At 36.7% G+C, this 21,200-nt stretch overlaps 2 protein-coding genes across 5 annotated transcripts; one reads left to right on the top strand and one right to left on the bottom strand.

The window, feature by feature from the left end:
* Nucleotides 1–408: 408 nt before the first annotated feature.
* Nucleotides 409–8,961, top strand: eif4e1c (eukaryotic translation initiation factor 4E family member 1c). Of its 4 annotated transcripts, none has more exons than XM_066692758.1 (7): nucleotides 409–543; nucleotides 1,819–1,913; nucleotides 4,338–4,433; nucleotides 4,715–4,778; nucleotides 6,355–6,468; nucleotides 6,602–6,741; nucleotides 7,916–8,961. In XM_066692758.1, the coding sequence occupies exons 1-7, from the start codon at nucleotides 526–528 to the stop codon at nucleotides 8,028–8,030; spliced, it is 642 nt and encodes a 213-aa protein (XP_066548855.1). In that variant the 5' UTR covers nucleotides 409–525; the 3' UTR covers nucleotides 8,031–8,961. The 4 variants fall into 4 exon arrangements, with proteins under 4 accessions (XP_066548855.1, XP_066548856.1, XP_066548857.1 ...); XM_066692759.1 differs by having other exon boundaries at nucleotides 440–543; nucleotides 1,822–1,913; XM_066692760.1 differs by lacking the exon at nucleotides 409–543 and adding an exon at nucleotides 819–975.
* A 2,250-nt stretch (nucleotides 8,962–11,211) lies between these two features.
* Nucleotides 11,212–20,141, bottom strand: LOC136715536 (transmembrane protein 150A). Its single transcript, XM_066692762.1, has 7 exons — nucleotides 19,834–20,141; nucleotides 14,540–14,587; nucleotides 14,222–14,299; nucleotides 13,827–13,894; nucleotides 13,481–13,611; nucleotides 12,701–12,878; nucleotides 11,212–12,340 (listed from the first exon to the last, which is right to left on the bottom strand). The coding sequence occupies exons 1-7, from the start codon at nucleotides 19,896–19,898 to the stop codon at nucleotides 12,153–12,155; spliced, it is 756 nt and encodes a 251-aa protein (XP_066548859.1). The 5' UTR covers nucleotides 19,899–20,141; the 3' UTR covers nucleotides 11,212–12,152.
* Between the last annotated feature and the right edge of the window lie 1,059 nt (nucleotides 20,142–21,200).

The raw sequence follows: 21,200 nt of genomic DNA on the forward strand, positions 1-21,200 counted from the left end.
GAGATAATATCAGACAACGTTTTACATTATTACAATTAAATGATTTGATAAATGAATAAAGGAAATGCTTGACAGTTTAAATGATTATGTAGCTACAATTCACAGAATCCTAATAATGAAAGTCTTATTTGACATAGTTTGTGTATATTTTCACTTTCAGGCAACCAAACTATTAATTTAATTTGACATTTTACACAATCTGCTTTAATGTTCATATTCCAGTGGCCTACTTAACGGTCAATGATTTATCAGGTACATAAATACATTGAAACTTCCCGTTCCCTGTAGTGTTGACTATAAAGCCCATTATAATTAGTCACTCAACTATGCCCCAAAGGGTGGGCAAGCAATGACTCAATGGACAGTCAGACACGTCGCACTTCAGTAAACGCTTTGCTGGCGTACGGACAGTGTGTGTTAAATCCTACTACAACAAGATTGACCTCAGCGAGCTCCCGTAGTCGTCGTGCGAATGGATGTGTGACGCACCAGCGCCGAGCGGACAGGAGCATTTTTACAGGCAAGATGGCGACGTCGGAGCCGGTAAGCTGGGATGGAGTGTCGGGCCTCCGACGGTCTAAAGAGACCGGGAAAAGCGGAATAAACACGTTAGCTGTCCAGTACGGACGACTGTAAACATCCGAGATGCCAGCAATGTTGTTTTAAGGGAGTATTAAGAGTCCGCAGCCTCTATTTCGATGCTGTCTGGTTTGCAATATGTTCAGTACCCAGAATGCTAATGTGAAATGAGGGGGGAGGTGGTGCTGTAACGACCTGGTTCTGTGTAGAGACGGAACAATACTAGTTGATTTAATAGAAAAAAAGGCAGACGTGAAATATTGTGTACAGGGTGGATTTTATTAATCCTGCTCTAGGGTGTATTTAACTTGTAAAACGTGTTGCTGCGGAGGATTCATTTGTTCGACGGACTTGAGCAAAAAAGCCAGACACGTGTGTGTTGGCTGAATGAATCGAGTAGGTCAGACACCCGGAATTTGGATTATGTCCGCTTTCTGCCATTGCTTCAAGACGTGGCTTTCTTTGCACCCTGTTACAGATAGCGGGTGTGTTGTTCTTGTGTCTGATCGCAGCGGGGGAAGCATGGTTGTAGATGTAAATCGCCGATTGAATTACACGGGCTCGGCTGCCACCTCGGAGGAATCGCCGGCGTCTCGGAATATAGGACACGCACAGCAGCGCCAGCCCGCTGTACACCGACTGCGCTGCGTCAATAATGTGCATCATAGTCATACACCCGGTGTAGTGCTGTTTTAAGAGCAGGCACACGGTAGCTCTTTTCGATCTAATAAGGCAATGCATAATCTCCAAACAAAAGTTTTCTAATTCTTATACACTGTATTTCAGCTTAATTTCTTGGATAATAAAATTGACACTTTAAGTTAGAATTAAGTTGTTTGCTATGGAGATCTCGAAAACGTGAATCGCAGTTCTATATATTACTTAATTACATATAAGTGTATATCTAAAGGGGTACATACACACTATTTAGGGCACCGTTACTGTGTCAGTAGGTCTAATGACGTTTGTTGAGGCGAAATCATTTTGTAAATGTTGCATTGTTCATCAGAAACAATGTAATGTGTTAGGAACCTCTTAACCAAAGGATTTTCACAGTTATGTAACAATGTACACGTTTCCTCCTTCAGTCCTGTCTCCACTTGAAGGATATAAACCTTAATTCAGTACACACTGCACACTTATCCACTTTATAAAGTACTTTCCTTAACACACTAATGGAAAATGTAAATATAATAAAATGTATGCTAATAAAAACCCTCTCTTCTGTTTGGCATTAAGCAGCGTGCAACTGATCCTGAAGAACCTTCTGTGGAGATTTCCGCACCTGAAGTCACCAGCACAGAGCAGTATGTAAAACACCCCCTGCAAAACAGGTAACTGTTTTTTGTGCATTTGTCTTGTTGTTGGAATATCAGGTGGTTTTGAGACCACTTCAGTGATCTGTTTGTGCTTGAAAATAAAACTGCATAGGTTGTGTATATGGTAACATTCACCTAGGAACATTTGTATTCCAGTTATTGAATACAATAGTAATTACCACTTTAGAAGGCTGTATATTCACTAGTCAGATATCTGAGTTTATGGAGAAACATAACCTATTGTGTTGCAGCTGCCTACACTATTGTGTGTGGTTTGTAAACAAGGAATTTATTTTTATGTGCAGCTGTGAATATTTCATCTATGGAAACCTGTGAAACCAACACTAGCAAAATAGATTATTCAGGGTCAGCAAATCATATGCTTATTTATTGTCTTCATGCTTTACCACAGTGTTTGGGTTTAGATAATTTAACTGTGGCTGAAATGAATCTATAGTAGAGGTAGTTATAATATCAAAGGACTTAATGCTTGATGGTTTACATTTTTAATATGCCCTTGTGCTTAGAATCGTTAAACTCTGAGTAAATGAAGGTCTCCTAAACATTTTAATGGATAAGGTGCTTGTTTTATGCAACTTTTCCAATGCTATTGCAGTTTATATAAATGTATTTTTAAAGCAACAATTCAAAGTAAGAGGTTTTTATATACATATGTCATACTTGTCATATGATCCAAAGTTAAAATGCAGAAGTTTAGTGAGAGTTCTCAGACTGATTGTCATCGTAGGGAAATTGGAAAAAATGAAACTGGCATTTTCTAGTGCGTGGTATTTTCTCATCCATTAATGGATTCTCAAACTTAGTTTAAACTAATTTTAAATTACACTTAGAAAAAAATAATCTTGCTTTAGGTTTTTGACTTGTTCATGTATTAACTTAATATTTGTATATTTATGGGACAATTCACTTTTTTGTTTATAGAAAACATCTTAAATTAGAAAATGTAGCCAAGATAACTTATAATTTTGTAACTGGATGAAGGTAGGACTGATCTCATTTACATTTTTCAGTAATCTTGCAAATTTTGCATATAAATTGTTGTAACTTTGGGTCACAGTTTGTCCAGGGTTAAGGTTGGCTTTCTTTCTCGTTAGGGTTGCTTTTCTAATGACTTCACTGAATCCGGTGTATATTTGTGTGGGTTAGCTTGAAGATTTGGCATTTAGCCTTAAAATGCAGCAAGATACCTGCTGATTGTAATACAATGGTTGAATCCATGAATATTATTACATATGAACATGATCTAGGAAAAGCATAATTCAACCGTGTAGCTATAGGGTAAGATCTCCTTTTGACACTGCAATGCGGCATCGTACTTCAGAATAAGGATTGAAGATTTTTTGTATTTACCTTTCACGGTTACATAAAATGGAAAATAATAAATGTAAAATGTGCTCTTGGTATAAATTGCACATTCTAATGAAGATTACAATGATCTTTTGGTTACACTCAGTTGGGTTCAGTTTCTCAGGCCAGATATACCATACAGTTTGTATCAAGCGTAATTCTAAGGCAAAAAGATTGCCATGTAGTCAGCACACCCATCTGATATCTCTCTCAAATGTATGTACTAGTCTGTATTCCAGCAGCAGCAGATTATATGAACAGTAGTTTGCTGTAGTGCTAAGACCTTCATGCTCCTGTGATAGTGCTGGAGCTTCATATCATCAGTTGTCTGGCTAAGGAATAAAAATGGTTTGCTTTGTATTGCCATATGACTTGTCATAATACCAAAATAATTGCAATACCTTCCCCTCCCTATTAAAGAATGGAGCTTGTGGACAGTGGTGGTTTCTGTGAAAAGCTTGCATGTTTTCATCTCTGCTGTGTTTCCGCGGAGCTAAGCACAAATGGTTTAGTCTACGCTTTCTAGAAAGTCTCTAGTTTAAAAAGGTTTTCAACAAAGAGAGAGTTGAGTTCATTCATTGTGAGTTACGATTGTCACATTTGAACTGAACATACTTCTGCATTTTTTTTTTATCCAATTTTTATTTAGTTTTTTTATTAAGTTTACAGATTATTTTCCTGAAGTATCTAATTTTGCATAAATAAGATTTTGTTGTCTTGTTACTTTCTGAACAGTTCATTCTAAAAGAGCATTAACATTTCAGATTGGCAGGAGCTTAAGTATAGATAGGGATGTGTATCAAACATTAAAAAATAAAAATAAAAATGCACATCCTTAGAGTAGAGCAGGCCAGCGCAGATGTAGTCCTTCCCTTTCATTTAGGTAGGTTCAAAATTTTGAATGGATGTAATGGAAATCATTGTTAGACTTTCCATTGGAATGGCAATGGGTTGGGTAGGCTGGATATTTGGGGAAAAAGACACTACAGTCAGGAGACCAGAGCTGAGAGTGGACTGGATGTAGGCTCACCGCATATGATACGTCTCTGAGTTGTTGTTTTTCCTTCACAGATGGGCCCTTTGGTATTTCAAAAATGACAAAAGCAAGAGTTGGACAGAAAATCTGCGTCTCATTGCCAAATTTGATACAGTCGAGGACTTTTGGGCGTAAGTAAATGATCTTGTAGATCAGAGCACTTGAAGACATACCACTATAAGATTAACCTGGTATAAATGTATTTCATGTGCAAATTGAAGCTTCGGTAAGCAAGTCCTTCTGTTAAGTAGAACTGAAACTGATATTTACAGCATTTGCCTCACATCTGCCATTGGACACGTCACAATTTCAGAACTAAATGTTAAGTTTGTGGAAAACTGCAATGCCCTGGCTCTGAGACTTATTTGTATCTGTTGTCTGTATAGTCACACCATGCTTTTTTGTCCTTTAGGTTATACAATCACATACAGCAACCTAGTAAGCTTGGATTTGGATGCGACTATTGTTTATTTAAGGTAAGTCAAAGCATGACATTTGTAAAACGCTAGATGTTGGATGCTGTTACACAGAAGTTAATGTTTACATAGTCTTTTTGAAATCACTCCCCTTATTGGAAAATACTGGTCCAATAAATGAATGAATTAATAAAATCCACAATGTAAACTGTAGGGTTTTGTTTTTATTCAAATAATCCCCCCCCCATTCTTACATTGTTTATGTATTAGCAGATGCCCTTACCCAGGGAGATTTTTTACAATTATTTTTCAAAAGAAACCTTTTCAAAGCATAACAAAGTATAGGTAATACAATCAGTACAAAATACAATAAGCATACATCCTAGTATAAATGAGCTAACAGCTGCAAACCTAATGTCCCTGCTGTGGGCTAAGGGGCCCATATTACAGGTGCGGTCTGAACTAATGTCTTGAGCAGTGGTCAGGCAGTGTGTGATCCAGACCTTATGGGTAGGTCATTCCACCACTTAGGGGCAAGGGTGGAGAAGGAGCGGGCTTTGGAGATATGGGAGTGGATAGGGTATACAGTGAATCGTCTGTAGCAGGTCTGTAGTGGGTTTGGGAGAGTTAAGAAGAGGAGTCTGTAGGTTGCTAGGTGCAGTCTGGTAGGCAAGAAGCAAAGTTTTGAACTGAATAGGGGCTGAGATAAGCAGCCAGAGGGGAGTAGCTTGTGTGAATCGAGGCAAAGAGAATACCAGATGAGCAGCCGAGTTCTGAATGAGGTCGGATGGACGGGTAGCAGAAGCAGGCAGGCCAGCCGAGAGGGAGATGCAGAGAACTAGCATATGGACGAGTCAAGTAGTTGGTGAGGGTGGGTCAGATTCTGCTCGGCAAGAATCGGCAGGTGTGCGTCAGGATGGAAATGTACTAGGACTATGACAAAGCTGTGTCAAGGTGATTCCAAGTTTCTTAGAGGAAGAGTGTGGTAGATTTCGGGGTATTTGAAATCGAGAGATCAGTTGAGGACAAGGGAAACAAGAAAATATTACCTTTTAAAAGTTTCAGGTGATGAGTGCATCCAGGAGAAGATAACAGGCCACCATGTTGAATTCTTGCATGGTGTAGTGATACAAAATCTTTCACTGGCACAGCCCTAGATGTAAGTGGATGAGAGTATTAAAAGAGGGAAAAGAAAAAAGATCTGGGCATTATCTGCATAGAAGTGGTATGAGAACCCATGGGATGCAATGAGGAGGTTCAGAGAGCCATTGTACAGAGAACAGGAAGGGGCCCAGGACAGATCCTTGGAGTACATCCCAGTTATTGTATTGCATCTTATCAGAATTGCAAGAAATACAAATTTAATGTGATTAGTGGGAGGTAAAATGCATTAAGAAAATGGTCAGGTATATGTGTATGTGTGTGTGTGTGTGTGTGTGTGTGTGTAATATATATATATATATATATATATATATATATATATTTGTATAAATATCAAAGGAAGCCACTTGGAGACCTTGTAGAATAAGTGTAAACTGTCTGTGTGGAGTGTTGTCCTTGAGCACAGGTAACTTAAGGCTGAAACTTGCGTTATAAATCAATTTGGACTTAAGATTTGATATTGCTTTCATGTCAGGATGGAATAAAACCAATGTGGGAAGATGACCGAAATAAACTGGGAGGCAGGTGGTTAATGACACTTGGCAAACAGCAGAGACATAATGACTTGGACCGGTACTGGATGGAGACGGTAAATTCATTTTATCTTTTTCTGCTTTTCTCCTTTCTTTTCTTCTGCTTTGAGGTTTTGACATTTAGAAATGAGAAAGTTTTGTGATGGCCTACTGACTGAAATGTGATTTTTTTGTTTTCTTCTTCTTAAGCTATTGTGCTTAATCGGCGAGTCTTTTGATGAAGCCAGTGAAGATGTCTGCGGTGCCGTCGTCAATGTTAGACCAAAAGGGGACAAACTAGCCATCTGGACAGGAAACTGCCAAAATAGGGAAGCCATCATGACAATAGGGTGAGTATTTGTTCAGTGTTCATATTTACATTCGCATTACTATCTTTTAATTAAGGAATATCTCAAAATCACCTCCAAGCAAGACCAGAATATTTGCCATTTCTAAGTTGTTTTTTTAATAGTATATGTTATTCCTGTTAATTAATGTTGCTTATTTTTAAAAGGCTATTTAGTGATTTATCCACTTGTCAGTTTTTCTTCCAGTTTGTTGAGGGAATGGAGGGTTGGGACGCATACTCACTTCACACTACTGCACTCATTTGTGATTATTGTGCAAATGTGAACAACTTCTCTAAGATTCAACTTCCATTTCATTCAGATTTGCAGGCCCTGACACATTGTTTTAGAGCTCTGTATGTGTAATGGGTGAAATGAAAGGTCAGGCAGCCAGCTGTACAATTTCATACTGTATTTATTTTTTATTTTTTAATTGTAATGCACCACTAGGTGGCAGCTATGTACAGTAAATTGATTAGCAAGACTTCCTAAATTGTCAGTGGCAGTAGAATGTCAATTTTAATTATTTACAACCTGACTCACTTTTTAAAACTGCTAATTAAGCAGCCCACACAATGTTGAGCAACATGATGGTTGTCTAACTATTTTGAAATCTGGTTAGCCCTGCCTTAACAGATGGTATTGGGGAAACAATACATTTCCACAGAATAGGATTATGGTCATTATGTGCATCATAAAGGAATGATTAAAAATGAGTTGCTGCTGTTAACTGTATGCACACTCGTACATATTGTACAGGTCTTTCTGAAAAAAGAACCTATCCATTGACCTCGCATATAATTCGCCGTGTTGACCTATCCTCCACCCTGTGTAAGTAGCTTAAGTAATGGGATCAGTATAGATTGGTTTGCAGGAATTAACATTTTTACCTTTTGGTATTGTTCCACCAAATCTTTTCTTGGGATGACTTTTGGGCCATGGATAATGGTTTGTAAAATTGATCAAATGTCCAGAAAATACCAACTACAGAGCCTCAACAAAAGTGAAAGTGTAAAGTTGTGCTGCAGGAAGACAATGGGCGGTGGGGGGTGTTCCCTTCCTTCTGGCTCGTGGGCTGTGCAAGCTTAGTTAGCAGGCATTTCTTCTATTTCTGGTATGCTATACAAACTTAACTTTTTTTTTTTTTTTTTTTTTCCTCTCCTTCTTTTGATCACAGGCAACAATACAAAGAGCGTTTGAATGTTCCCATTAAAGCCCTAATCGGCTACCAGTCACATGACGACACCTCTAGCAAAAGCGGATCCACAACAAAGAACATGTATACAGTTTGAAGAAAACTTGGGTTAAATTTGCTGTAGGTTTATACAATTATCCATCTTCATCATGATATTAATACTTTGAGTTGTCAACTACTGTAGTGTCCTTTTTTAACATGTTTGTATATGTACAATAATTCATTACCTTCACGATAAATTTACTGGCAGTATTTTTCAATACTAATTGAGCAATCAAGCAAATGTCTAAACCGATGGAATTAGCAGTGCGTTTGAATGGAACTAAAAGTGTATATTAAACTTTTTTTTTTTAACGTGTATTACTAATATGTAGTTACACTAAAGAGGTTGTGAAGTTTAAATAAAACTCTTGCTTTTCTGGATCTCTAAGAATGCTGCTGCAATGTTCTAAAATGTTCCTCAAAAATAGAATAATTAAGGCATTTCCATGTTACTTTAGTAGACCGTTTAGAACATTTTAATATCCTTTGTGGTAAACAGTGTTGAAAAATAAGTATTGAGAACTAAGCCTGCAGACTTAAATTTAATATCTATGACATGTTTCTGGAAGTTAGCTGTGACTTTCACGCTGGAATAGAAACTCAAAGAAAAGCGTCAAATTTCGGCCAAGCTGAAATCGCACTCTTGCTTGTAGAACTATATATTTTGAACTATGATTTCCAACATTATTTATGGTATAAGCATTGCTGTGGAACTTATTAGTTTGAGGACTGCAGTCCTTAGTTTTGATTTGTTAACAAAAGCAATGTGGACTACTGCTTATATGATAGAGATGTTTTATACAGTACATGCCTGGACACATGCTTTTTAAGAGTGCTTTTCACCATTTAATTCAAATTGACATTGCTTGGTTACACACTACTTCTGGGTTAATGCAAAAGTGAATTCATTGTGAATTATTTTGCTCTTAATGTATCTATTTTGATTCTGTAATTCCAGGATGTATATTAAATTCTTTAAAGGTTAATTGCTTTGCAAAAATATTCATATCGGCTTCATCATATTGTATTTGACTGTATTCATTTTTCTTCTTTGTTAGTCACATTGTAAAGGTTCACTTATCTGCACCAAATGGCTATGTTGCTTTTATTTTAAGGGTACATGAGGCCATTGTGTTGTTTCATCTCTAGTTGTCTTTTTCTTAATCTGAATAAGAACACACATGGTCAATTTGTCATATTTATTGATATCCAACAAAGAATCCACAAACTATCTGGATTAAAAACAAATTCTGGTTTTATTTTAGCTTAAGATTTTTCTCATTAAAATATCATGCTGTACTGTAACATTTCAGTGGATTTAAGTTAAGGCCTGTCACTATCTCTAGCTACTCTGTATGCCCAAGTTTTTCTGGATCTGAATTCCATTGTTTCATTTTCCTTCCAACTTGTGCCTTCAGAATCGCCTTACTTGTATTTATACACAGTTATCCCATTGTCTGCCTGTCCTGGTAACTCTCGTGCATAGCTGAGGAACAAACTGCTGCCTGTGATTTGATCTGTTGTAGTGACTGTACTAGTGATATCATGCAAATCGGACATTTCATCGTTTTACAGTGAAAGTCTGAATAGCTTTTTGGGAGTCTAGACGTTAACCGGAGATTGAGTTTTACCAGTAATCCTAATTTGTGTAGAGGTTTTCAAATTTAAGTGCAAAGTTTATTTTACAGGGTTGTCCCAATAGTTGTTAGATCAATAAACTATTCTGATTAGCGTGCCTTCTAGAAATTGGTAACGATTCAGGATTGTTTGAAAAGGCATATCCACCATTCCTCACCATCCAGAATATTCCAATTAAGTTCCATACGTTTTTGGCAGCTGGATGTAACCCACTTTTTTAAAATCTCTAACAATGCTTAATTATCTAGCTTTATATGACGAAGTAACAACTAATCGGTTCTGGTTATTCTAATACACCCCATAAACTGCAGGTGCATTCCATGGTAACTGGTGATGTAAGCAGGTGTGGTTTACATGGTGAGTTTCTGTATGACCATTTGGGATTGCTTTCTTTGCAAACAGGATTTTGAAGCTAGGTTTGTTGTGTATGTGTGTGGTAAAGGTGAAGCAGAACTAAGTCCTTAACTGCAATTTCTGCCATTGCTAGGTAGTTAAACTGTCCTGATGATTACACATCTAAAAGGCACTCCTTCCGGATATATTACTTTTACAGTAACTCCATCCACAGTGTGAACAAACAAAATGCACAGCTGCCTAGAGTAAACAAATGTTACCGGGTCAAATTCCATTTCTGTAACCATTTCACACCATCTGCTACTGTACATGTGTGCACCAATGTCTGACACTTTCCCCGCTATACTGAAATGGGTAAACTACCCACCTTTTTATTTCATCATAGAAAAACACTGAGGTAGTTTAATTTTAAATAAACTAAAGTGATTACTATAATTACTGTCACTGTACTATTATCAGCATGTAAAACTAATTAATATAAATATAATATATATATAGCTAGAGATATATATCAACCCACTCAAAATGATATCCAAGTTTAGATATTAAATACCTCTTTAGTATGCCTTTTGGAAAAATGGGGGGTGGGGGGAATAAAAACATGGTTATAAATCCTGGATTTCTGCTTTTTCATCAATGTTTTGACTGGTTTGAGACCACCAAATACATCCCAATTCTCAGACAATTTTAGGCTCTCTTTCTTTTAAAAACAGAGAGGACCAAGATGATTCTCTTGTTTTAAATTATTGGATTATACCAGGGGTTCCCAAACCAGTCATGGAGGACCCCCTGTGTGTTTCTGACTGACATAATTGCTTAATTGATTAGTTAATTGAACTAACAATTATATAATTGAGCATTATATTGCATTAAGTGCTCAGCTGGAACAAAACCAGCATGGCAAGGGGTCCTCAAGGACTAGTTTGGGAACCCTTGGATTATACAGTGTGTTGATTGTCATGTCTTATTTATTCTGTAATACAGATTTAAGCTGCTCACAAGTTTTAAAATAACAAAGATGTTTGTTTCCATGAAAAACCTAAGAACTAAACAATTGGTATGAACCTGTCTGTCTTGTTTGACTTGAACTGTTCATAAACTCATCCATGTATTAGGTATTGTTCTCTGCAGAGGACTAAAATGAAGGGTAGAACACCGATTTATCACCACACCCTTTAAAAGGTGCACCCAAGCACATCCACTGAAAAGGACTGTTTTAAATTAAAATAAAATGGGCAAAGATCAAGTCTTTAACATGTGCCTTTATTTTAATTACAAAAACTGATTTATACTTAACTGCTGAATGAAGATCACTAAATATTTAAGATCATGGTCAGTGAGTATGGCTTTCTGACATTGTGTATTACTAATTGCACACTACTGTTGAAACGTTACTGTAATTTCACATATTTGTAAGGAAGCACCTGAAGTGATTTCTAACATCCATTACACCATTTACCAACAACTTCAAAATCATCTTCAATTTACACAATTTTGAATTTTCGGTAACAAAAAATACAAATTGTCAGTTATAATTACATTTTTTAAAACTGTTAAATCATTAATCTATTAGCTGTCACATCAAGTATATCTAGAATTTAACTGTAATATATTAAATACTTATATATAAATACTTATATTTTCTTAGCCTTAACATTAGAACATCTAGAACATTTGATTATTCTATTGTACATTTGATCAGACGGTCTGATACATGTGTAGGTAAGCTAAGAAGTTTTGTTGATTTGTTCTGGCTTTAAAACCCCTGAGAGTCCTACCTACCTTTGCTGGAAGAAGGCACCCAATGTGTTCAGTTGGGTCAAAAATACACAACCAAATTAATGGTCAAGGCTCAATCATTAAAACCATAAATTATTGAATTGCACTGCACCATACTGGAGTATTTAGCCATTTTAGTTACCATTGCTTTACATTCTCTTTGGTTTTGGTTAAGCATTTTATCAATTTAATAAATAGCTGAAGTATTTACAGAGCTTTTTACTACAGAGCTCCTACTCGGATTAATAAATCCCTGGCACTGTGGCGTGGCAAGGATGTGAGGGTTGCAGGTATTTGATCGATCGCCGCTGTTTTTACAAGTTCCATGGGTGGCACACAGTGTCCATAAAAAGGCCATTAGAAGTTTCTATCTACTCAAGTATGATTTACTGAGCTAATCTACGGCTCAGGACAAAATCAGTGATTTCTCCTCATCCTTTGTCTTTATGAGAAGAGCCAGCATGGGGGTGGAAAAAAAGCTAAATTCAGTAATGTAAGTCAGTATAAAAAACTGAAGATTGGTGCCCAAAATCCATTCAAAAATAGCAGCCAGGTGTAGGTAGGTGTGTTCCGTTTGAAGAAAGAAAACGATATCTGGTTAAACTTGGTTAAGGAAATAAGTGTGTTTTTAATTAATTAATTAAATTTAATCTACATCTCGTTTGGACCGGTTTAAGATCTGTACAAAAGATTTTAGGACAGCTGTTGACAGAGGACGCCATCAACACTGTGGCATTGATATGATTTTGAGTTTATCTATTTCTCGACATTGGTTCTTTTTTGGAAAGTAAATGTGTTGATTTAAAAATTGATAATCAATGGAACGTTTGAAGAAAGTATTTTTCAAAATTGCTTACCCTTAGCTATTGTTTCCCTTCACCTGAGAGAGTTCACAAAAAGCTGCATAGAGCTAGTTAAACACTGTCACACTGGGGTTGTTGCTTTAAAGGATACATAAGATTGTGGAAAAAGACTGAATGACGGTTGATATCATCCGTATGGGAGCGAGGATGTGCTCCAGCCCACTGATGTAACAGCGCCACGTCAGGAAGGTCACGATAAGGGCATAGAAGCACAGCGACACAAAGCTCACTGCGGCTCCCATGTAGTGAAGCAAGCGCACAGATCCAGGCTAGAAGAAAACGGTGAGAATACATGTGCATTTCAATATAGAAAAACTACTAAGATGTTATGCGATGAATGTAATGAAATTCCTGCAAAACATTTATCACATTTCCACACTTGAAATGACCCAGAAAAGTATGCTAGTTTTCAGATGACCCCCCCCCACAGTATATTGTATATCCACAGTGCATCAGCGTAATAGATAGGGTGGAGCTACTGTTTGCGTTCTGAGATAGCAGTGACGCATGAGTTGTTTTTGTGCAATCCTGTGCTGGTTGTAAAGCACTCTCGATTGCTCTCTTGAAGAGCCCATCAGAAATGCAAATGATATGCAATAGAAATTGATTGTCAATGTGAAATACAAATATCAGTGTATTTGAAGTTCTTTTCGATTTGCCTAAGAGTGGTTTGGAAGTGAGCTTGTCAATTTGAATATGGGGATGTATGGAAACGAAGAAAGATCCAACACCAAGCACCCATATATTTTAAATATCCCGTAGCAGATGAGAATAATGTCTGAATCTCATTTTTAACAAATGCATCTTTGTTAATTGAAAGCTCAATTTCAAGTTCAGGGGGAAACAACTTCTACGGATTTGAGATGCTTACATTGCAGTTTCCAGCTACAAAAGCTCCAAAGGCCGTCACACAGCCGAAGAACAAGGCCACTCGACTGACAATCGCATAGCTGCTGTTTCTGTCCAGGATGTGAGCGTGGTGGAAAATACACAACAGCAGAACTGCAAAAGACACAAGTGTAGCTCAGCACCTGCACTCGTAAAACATCTTAACACTGTGTACTGCATAAGCACACAGACACGTGGATTCGGACTTCTATACGTATTCGTTTATTAGTTTAAAAACAGAAATTCACCTCAAATGTTCCACCTGTTGACATTTTCTTCCTGTTAACTCTCTAGTCTTAGACTTGTAGACTTAAATTATGAACACTTACACAAAAAGGATCCGGCATTGAGAGTTGCAGTGAACAGGGAATTCTCTGGCTCATTTGTCCCACAAGTACTGTAAAAAAAAATTGGTTGTCATACATGCAGTGAAAATGGATTGGGAAACGGTTTCACCCTATTTATGTCAAAAAGACATCTTCTAAGGAGTTTGTTAAACCTTCACACTGCTCATCAAGTACTCTAATGTCAGGAACCTCCGGAGAGCAGGAAGCCATAGTATATTGTACGTAAGATCATCAGAAAATGGGCTTACCATTTTGTCAGATGCAAGGTAGACAGTGTAATTTAAGACCCATGCCTATTTCTTTGTTACCTTTGCTATATGTACATGCACTTTATATGTTTTCAGTTCCACATGTGCTGTTGAGAACTGGTTTCATACCTTATCATAGGGATATTTGCATCTGTGCAGCATAATTCTGATGTGTTTGATGTGTTTTGACAGGAATTCCTATATTCCCTGGAAATGATTAGAAAGAAAACAGGAATCAGGATATAATGAAGCATCAAGGAGAATTTCCACACACAGACATCTAATTTCAACAGCCAAAGTAAAAGTACTAGGATTTTACAATTTAACAGTATCAGACAGAGGAGCTGCATCACAAACATTTGAGTTATTATTGGTTTGCCTTTAAATGATAATGCCTTAAAGTAATCGACTGTTTGAAAGGGAAATTGAGGAAAAACACCAACGTACCAGTTGTTGAGTGGACATACATGTTTATTGGCCAGTGCTAGTCCATACCTGTAAAGAAAAAAATAAAATATGCAATTGAAGTTGAAGTTCAGCTCAAAAGGCAAAAGCATAATTTAATTCGAGCCAAAATCAAATTCCTGTCACACATTTGGCGATTTTCTGACTAAACTGGTTTATCTTACTGGAAGAATGTTGAAAAGCCTTTCTGCCTTGAGCCTTCATGACAGATTTCTGACGTCAGAACTGAAGAACAATAAGGTGCCCCGTAAACCTGGAAAATGTGTGTTTTTCTTTACCACCATAGATAAACATCATTCAGACAAAGGGCTAGACCAAATCAACACTGAGCCACTCAACAATCCTGTACCCTATTGTGTTTGGATTTATTAGTAGTAGAAAGGGATTTCTTACAATATATTAAACTATTATATGGTACTTTGTGATCCACGGGTAGGTCAACTTTTTTTTAGATTTTACTTTTTTTTTTTTATGGATGGTAACTGACATTCCAATTTACTTCATAGTGCTTTTTCAGTCTATCATTAATAGTTAAGAAACCTTTTGTTGCAGTTCAGTTCCAGCCCTCCTTAACTGCTTTTTTTGGACACATACTCATCCTGTGAGTCTAAATGGCTTTTCAATCCTATTGCAAGGAGTTTCAGTGATTATTCTACAAGGAAACCAATATGTACCCAACCTCACTGGACAATAGATTGACTGTGTATGTGTTGATATAAATGGTGACCAGAGGAGCTGATTTGTTATATTCAGTCATAAATAAATACACCTATAAGATTGTAACTGCTGTATGGGAGGAATGGAAAATCCCTCAAAGATTTCACAGACTTGCAGCATCTACCTCTGAAGGAAGTCTAATCCCTCATATTTCTCAACGTAATCTTAATTAAAACCTTAATATTTCACCACACCAAACCACACATTGCAAATAAAACACCATATTTCCTGTTGAGTACATCCCCTTAAAACCTTTCATCATTGATACATTGGTACATTCAACAGCACATTTTCCAAAAAGAAAAGAAAACAATCAACTCATGTGTAACCTCCCAAAAGTGTAACTTTAGTTAAGCATGGTATTTCTACGATAGAAATCACTTGGGTGCCTTAACACCAATATGCTGTAATATGTATACTTTTTCTTGGCTGATGTTGTAGACACTTGATATTTTACCCAACTTGAAATGATTTTGTCTTTGATATTCTGGCTTTGTTTGATTTACAGTGCCTGTTCCCATCAATAGTCAGGACTCTCATCTTTAATACTGTAGTTCCCCAAAAAAGTGTGTGTTCCAATAGCTCCATTTACAGTTCTAATAATACCAGTGAATTCAACACCTGAGTTGATTAATGAGTAACCAGGAATTGAATGCATACAGTCCAGGGAAAGGTACACAACTCCTCTTTAAAAGGAGATCAAACATTCACAAGTCTGTCATATGCAATGTGTTGCAGTGTGTACCCTGACCCATCTTTGTTCAATAAGGAAATGCTTCAACAATGAAGGTTTGTATTGTGATCGATTCTCATGACATTCTCTAGAAAATAACATCATGTCACTGTTATGTACACTCCCAGAATAGTCTCTTGACACATGTAATTTGCCACAGAGGAAAAATCTAGCACTGCCTGTTATGTCATGTCTTAGTACAGGCAGTTGTTTTTGTTGGATAACAAAAATGACAAGGTATTCATTGTGGAACACCTTGATCGTAGAACACTTTTCATGTGTTATTGTGCAGTCTGGAGAGAAAAACTTAAAACTCGACACCAAGTTAGTAACTGCTTGGAAGCAAACAAATACCAGAAAGCATGACCTGAAATATAAAGAACACAAATGGCTTTCGGTAACTGATTAAAATGTGTTTCTCTGTCAGGAAAGGGTGACTGTGGCCAGCATAGAACTTGGGTAACATTCAAGGAAATGCACAGCTGCATTTCTTAATCTGGGTGTTCAGTGTAAGTTAACAAACACATCAGGCTATTGACGTGTTACTAGGATGTTCCTGCTTTAAACCCTGACTCCTTACTGACTCACTGACTTGGTGTGTTTCTCTCAGCAAATAACTTAATCTTAAATTTACTGCATTCCCTCCCACAGATGTGTTGTAAGCCCTATTTTAAATGCCTGATGCAGCAGTTATTGCATTATTATTATTATTATTATTATTATTATTATTATTATTATTATAAATACAAAGGCCAGCACTATTACTATTTTAATATCTTTGCATGTGCAGCAGTGTTTAAACATTTGAACACAGTATTTGGGGTATTTCATGGAATATGAAATCAACATAAATAAACTGATAATCTCTAATTTGCCAAGTGATTACTTATATTGCTGATTTTAATGTGTCATAGTCCTTATTCATCTAAGTGCATTTGCAAGCATGCTGAAAGAAAAAACTAAACAAAAACAGTGAAATGGCTCTACTGCCCACAATCAAGAGTTTAACCCATGTAAAACAGGATGCTCCATGAACCTAATTTCCTCTCCTTTTGTGTTTTTCCATTAGAAACTTTTGTCTCACCTCGGAAGTGTGTGACTTTACTGAAAAGAAACATTTCTATTTAAATGACTGGTCAATTTAAATAGTTGGTTAACTTGACATTACATAAATAGAAATGTAAGTATATTAATCACAGTCATAAATCAATTTCCATGTGAATTTTTGAAAATGTGTATATATATATATATATATATATATATATATATACACTCACCTAAAGGATTATTAGGAACACCTGTTCAATTTCTCATTAATGCAATTATCTAACCAACCAATCACATGGCAGTTGCTTCAATGCATTTATGGGTGTGGTCCTGGTCAAGACAATCTCCTGAACTCCAAACTGAATGTCTGAATGGGAAAGAAAGGTGATTTAAGCAATATTGAGCGTGGCATGGTTGTTGGTGCCAGACGGGCCGGTCTGAGTATTTCACAATCTGCTCAGTTACTGGGATTTTCACGCACAACCATTTCTAGGGTTTACAAAGAATGGTGTGAAAAGAGAAAAACATCCAGTATGCGGCAGTCCTGTGGGCGAAAATGCCTTGTTGATGCTAGAGGTCAGAGGAGAATGGGCCGACTGATTCAAGCTGATAGAAGAGCAACTTTGACTGAAATAACCACTCGTTACAACCGAGGTATGCATCAAAGCATTTGTGAAGCCACAACTCGTACAACCTTGAGGCGGATGGGCTACAACAGCAGAAGACCCCACCGGGTACCACTCATCTCCACTACAAATAGGAAAAAGAGGCTACAATTTGCACAAGCTCACCAAAATTGGACAGTTGAAGACTGGAAAAATGTTGCCTGGTCTGATGAGTCTCGATTTCTGTTGAGACATTCAGAATTTGGCGTAAACAGAATGAGAACATGGATCCATCATGCCTTGTTACCACTGTGCAGGCTGGTGGTGGTGGTGTAATGGTGTGGGGGATGTTTTCTTGGCACACTTTAGGCCCCTTAGTGCCAATTGGGCATCGTTTAAATGCCACGGCCTACCTGAGCATTGTTTCTGACCATGTCCATCCCTTTATGACCACCATGTACCCATCCTCTGATGGCTACTTCCAGCAGGATAATGCACCATGTCACAAAGGTCGAATCATTTCAAATTGGTTTCTTGAACATGACATTGAGTTCACTGTACTAAACTGGCCCCCACAGTCACCAGATCTCAACCCAATAGAGCATCTTTGGGATGTGGTGGAACGGGAGCTTCGTGCCCTGGATGTGCATCCCACAAATCTCCATCAACTGCAAGATGCTATCCTATCAATATGGGCCAACATTTCTAAAGAATGCTTTCAGCACCTTGTTGAATCAATGCCACGTAGAATTAAGGCAGTTCTGAAGGCGAAAGGGGGTCAAACACAGTATTAGTATGGTGTTCCTAATAATCCTTTAGGTGAGTGAATATATATATATATATATATATATATATATATATATATATATATATATATACACACATTTGTCATAGTCTTCTCTCTTTATTATGTTTTGTTTAAAAAACTTCAATTACAAAGGTTGATACTGACAAAATATATGTAGTTATTGCTTTATAACCTTTTCAAAACATTCAATATTCCATGTTAGTCATTTGAGAAGGTTTCATTTGAGAATCTCCCCCTATGTATGCTGTCTTCAACTGAACCGGTCCTTACGTCAATACACTGAAAAGGAGAAACATCTGTGAGAGCTGCCTAAAATCAACACTTAACTCTCTCTATAGCGCTAGGGTGTTACCATACCTTACAGATGTATTATCAAATTCAAATACATATGCAATGCACCTTTGTACACATGATAAACTGAATTGAGAAGTGTATTAAAAGGCAAACAATGTTGGTATCCCCAACATGAATAATTAAAAAGATAACTCAACAAGAAAGGTCAGAAATTGGATGTTAAACGTTTGCTGCCATTGGGTGCAGATAAGATTATGGATTATGGATATTTTTTATTTCTAGTTGCAGGTATAAAGTATGATTTGTTTCACATTACTTGATTGTATATAGTAACTATTACAGATTGTAGTGCTAATAAATGACAAATGCAACTTCTTATTGTACATATACAAAGCTCTGTTTCATGACGACAAAAACTGAACTTTTTCTGTAGAATTCTGTAGACTTATTTTAATATCAGAGGTTGCTCTCAAAATATCAGATGTCTGAACCTGTTCTGAAATTGATTTTTTAAACAAACAAATAATCGTGTGGAATATTTACTGGGACAGTCTTTTAGCATGTGAGAGAAACTGACAAGTTATATCCTGCTTCATGTAGTGTTTCAACAGTCACAGACATTTACATGAAGTAACTGATACTGTTAAACTCCAGATAAGAGTTCCTGTTAAATGTTTTACTTTTTAAAATAAAAAGATGAAGATAAAACCCTTCAGTTATGGAAAAATGCTGAAATACATTTTATCCATGAAATATATATAAATATTTCAGAAATATGTAAATATATATATATGTGTGTGTGTGTGTGTGATAATAATTATAATGATGATGATGACAGGAAACTAAATAATAATAATAAGAAAAACACTTCTAAGGTTATATTCCTTAATACTAAAATGTTGCTGTCTTCTGAACGTTGCACTACATTCTCCCTACAGAGTTAAAGCACATTTCAATTACTTTAATGACCACATCTTGCACTTGCTGCTTTTTGATCTATATTTCCAGACAGACATATTTAAAATTTAAAACAAAAAAACATTTTTCTATGAGATAAAGTGGTTTTACTTACACTGCCCATGAACCTATGAATGATATAGATGAAAACAAGATAGGAATGATAATCCAGAAAACCATTTCTTGTTTGCGAGGATGTACAGCCAATGTTCAGATGATGAAGACTGTTAGAGCTCTTGTAAGTCAAATGAAATATGTATGGCTAAGATGTCACAATATTGATATCGTATGCAAGCATTCCTTGGTGTCACACCTTTACAATTTTTTCCTTCCCGTGAGTAAATTGTTTTTTTTCTGTGGCATTTCTCAGCTGCCATGCTCCTCTGCCCAGTACAGTAACATTCCTGCTATATCCACAGCAGGGTGAACCTAAAAGCTCAACAGACCAGTTTGGCCACACCCTCCCTGCAGCCACATATCCTTCAGCGCCTTTACTGGAAAACACACTGCACTGATTAAAACGACTTTCTAAAGCAGTGCCAATTAATCACTGAATCAATGTCATGTCTTAATCTTAATATCTCATCTCTCCCCTCTTGTTCCCCCAACAGTGAAACCATACAGTAAAGTTGTCTGAGAAAGTCCTGAAATGCTAAGGTCTTTAGAAAATAACTGAAAATAGTCACCCTGACATAGAAAATCAACAGTTTCTTTCTCTTATCAGTTTTATCATTCTTAAATTGCTTTTCTGTCTGAACTGCCTCTGATAGAAGCAATTTATATCAAAGATGGTCCCCATATTTCACACATTTTAGACCTCTCAACTAGAAGAACATGTTTAAGCCAAATGCTCCCCATTACACTAAATTCGAGAATATATCTGGAGAAAATCACACATTATGGTCCATTATTTCACTTTTTGTTGTTGCTGTTGTTTTAAATAGATGTCTTCAATAAGCAAACTAATACAGCAGATCAGCTGCACCTCATTGCTCCATCAGAGGAAAATATCTGAGTGGTTTTTTTTCTGCTTTAAAAGGTAGCCTCACCCAGTAAGACGTAAGGTGAAATGGTGGTATTTGGCATTTCAAACTCTTTGTTGAGCCATAGGAAAGTATTTTTACTGTTGCCCACGGGTATGGAAGTCATTAGACAAATGATACTGAACTTATAACCCACGATGGTGTGAAATGCTCTGATGACTTTCATGACTAGTGACATCATTAATGAAGACATCAAATATTATGAATAGCATTTAACCTCTCAGGTACATGTTAGTTAGGGACAATGTTTTTGTGCTATTTGACATCATAGGAGTGCCTAGTGACCTTTATCACAGTCTACAGGTAAAACCTTTTTACATAAACACAAAGTTGGATGTACAAATTCGTAAATAAATTAAGATATATTAAATGTATTACTTCTATTTATGTATTTATTTATTGGCAGGCGCCCTTATCACTTATTTTAACCAATGTACTG

The sequence above is a fragment of the Amia ocellicauda genome, chromosome 20, assembly GCF_036373705.1.
Source record: "Amia ocellicauda isolate fAmiCal2 chromosome 20, fAmiCal2.hap1, whole genome shotgun sequence".
Classification (NCBI taxonomy): Eukaryota; Metazoa; Chordata; class Actinopteri; order Amiiformes; family Amiidae; genus Amia; species Amia ocellicauda.

What these genes read in the sequence shown, in the direction of transcription:
- eif4e1c (XM_066692758.1), top strand. An exon ending in AAACACCCCCTGCAAAACAG is followed by an intron (nt 1,914 to 4,337) that starts GTAACTGTTTTT and finishes TTTCCTTCACAG; the next exon opens with ATGGGCCCTTTGGTATTTCA. An exon ending in ACCGGTACTGGATGGAGACG is followed by an intron (nt 6,469 to 6,601) that starts GTAAATTCATTT and finishes CTTCTTCTTAAG; the next exon opens with CTATTGTGCTTAATCGGCGA.
- LOC136715536 (XM_066692762.1), bottom strand. Translation starts at nt 19,898, where the DNA reads ATGGTTTTCTGGATTATCATTCCTATCTTGTTTTCATCTATATCATTC. An exon ending in CAATGCCGGATCCTTTTTGT is followed by an intron (nt 13,612 to 13,826) that starts GTAAGTGTTCAT and finishes TGTCTTTTGCAG; the next exon opens with TTCTGCTGTTGTGTATTTTC. An exon ending in GTCTTTTTCCACAATCTTAT is followed by an intron (nt 12,341 to 12,700) that starts GTATCCTTTAAA and finishes AAGTTTAACCAG; the next exon opens with ATATCGTTTTCTTTCTTCAA.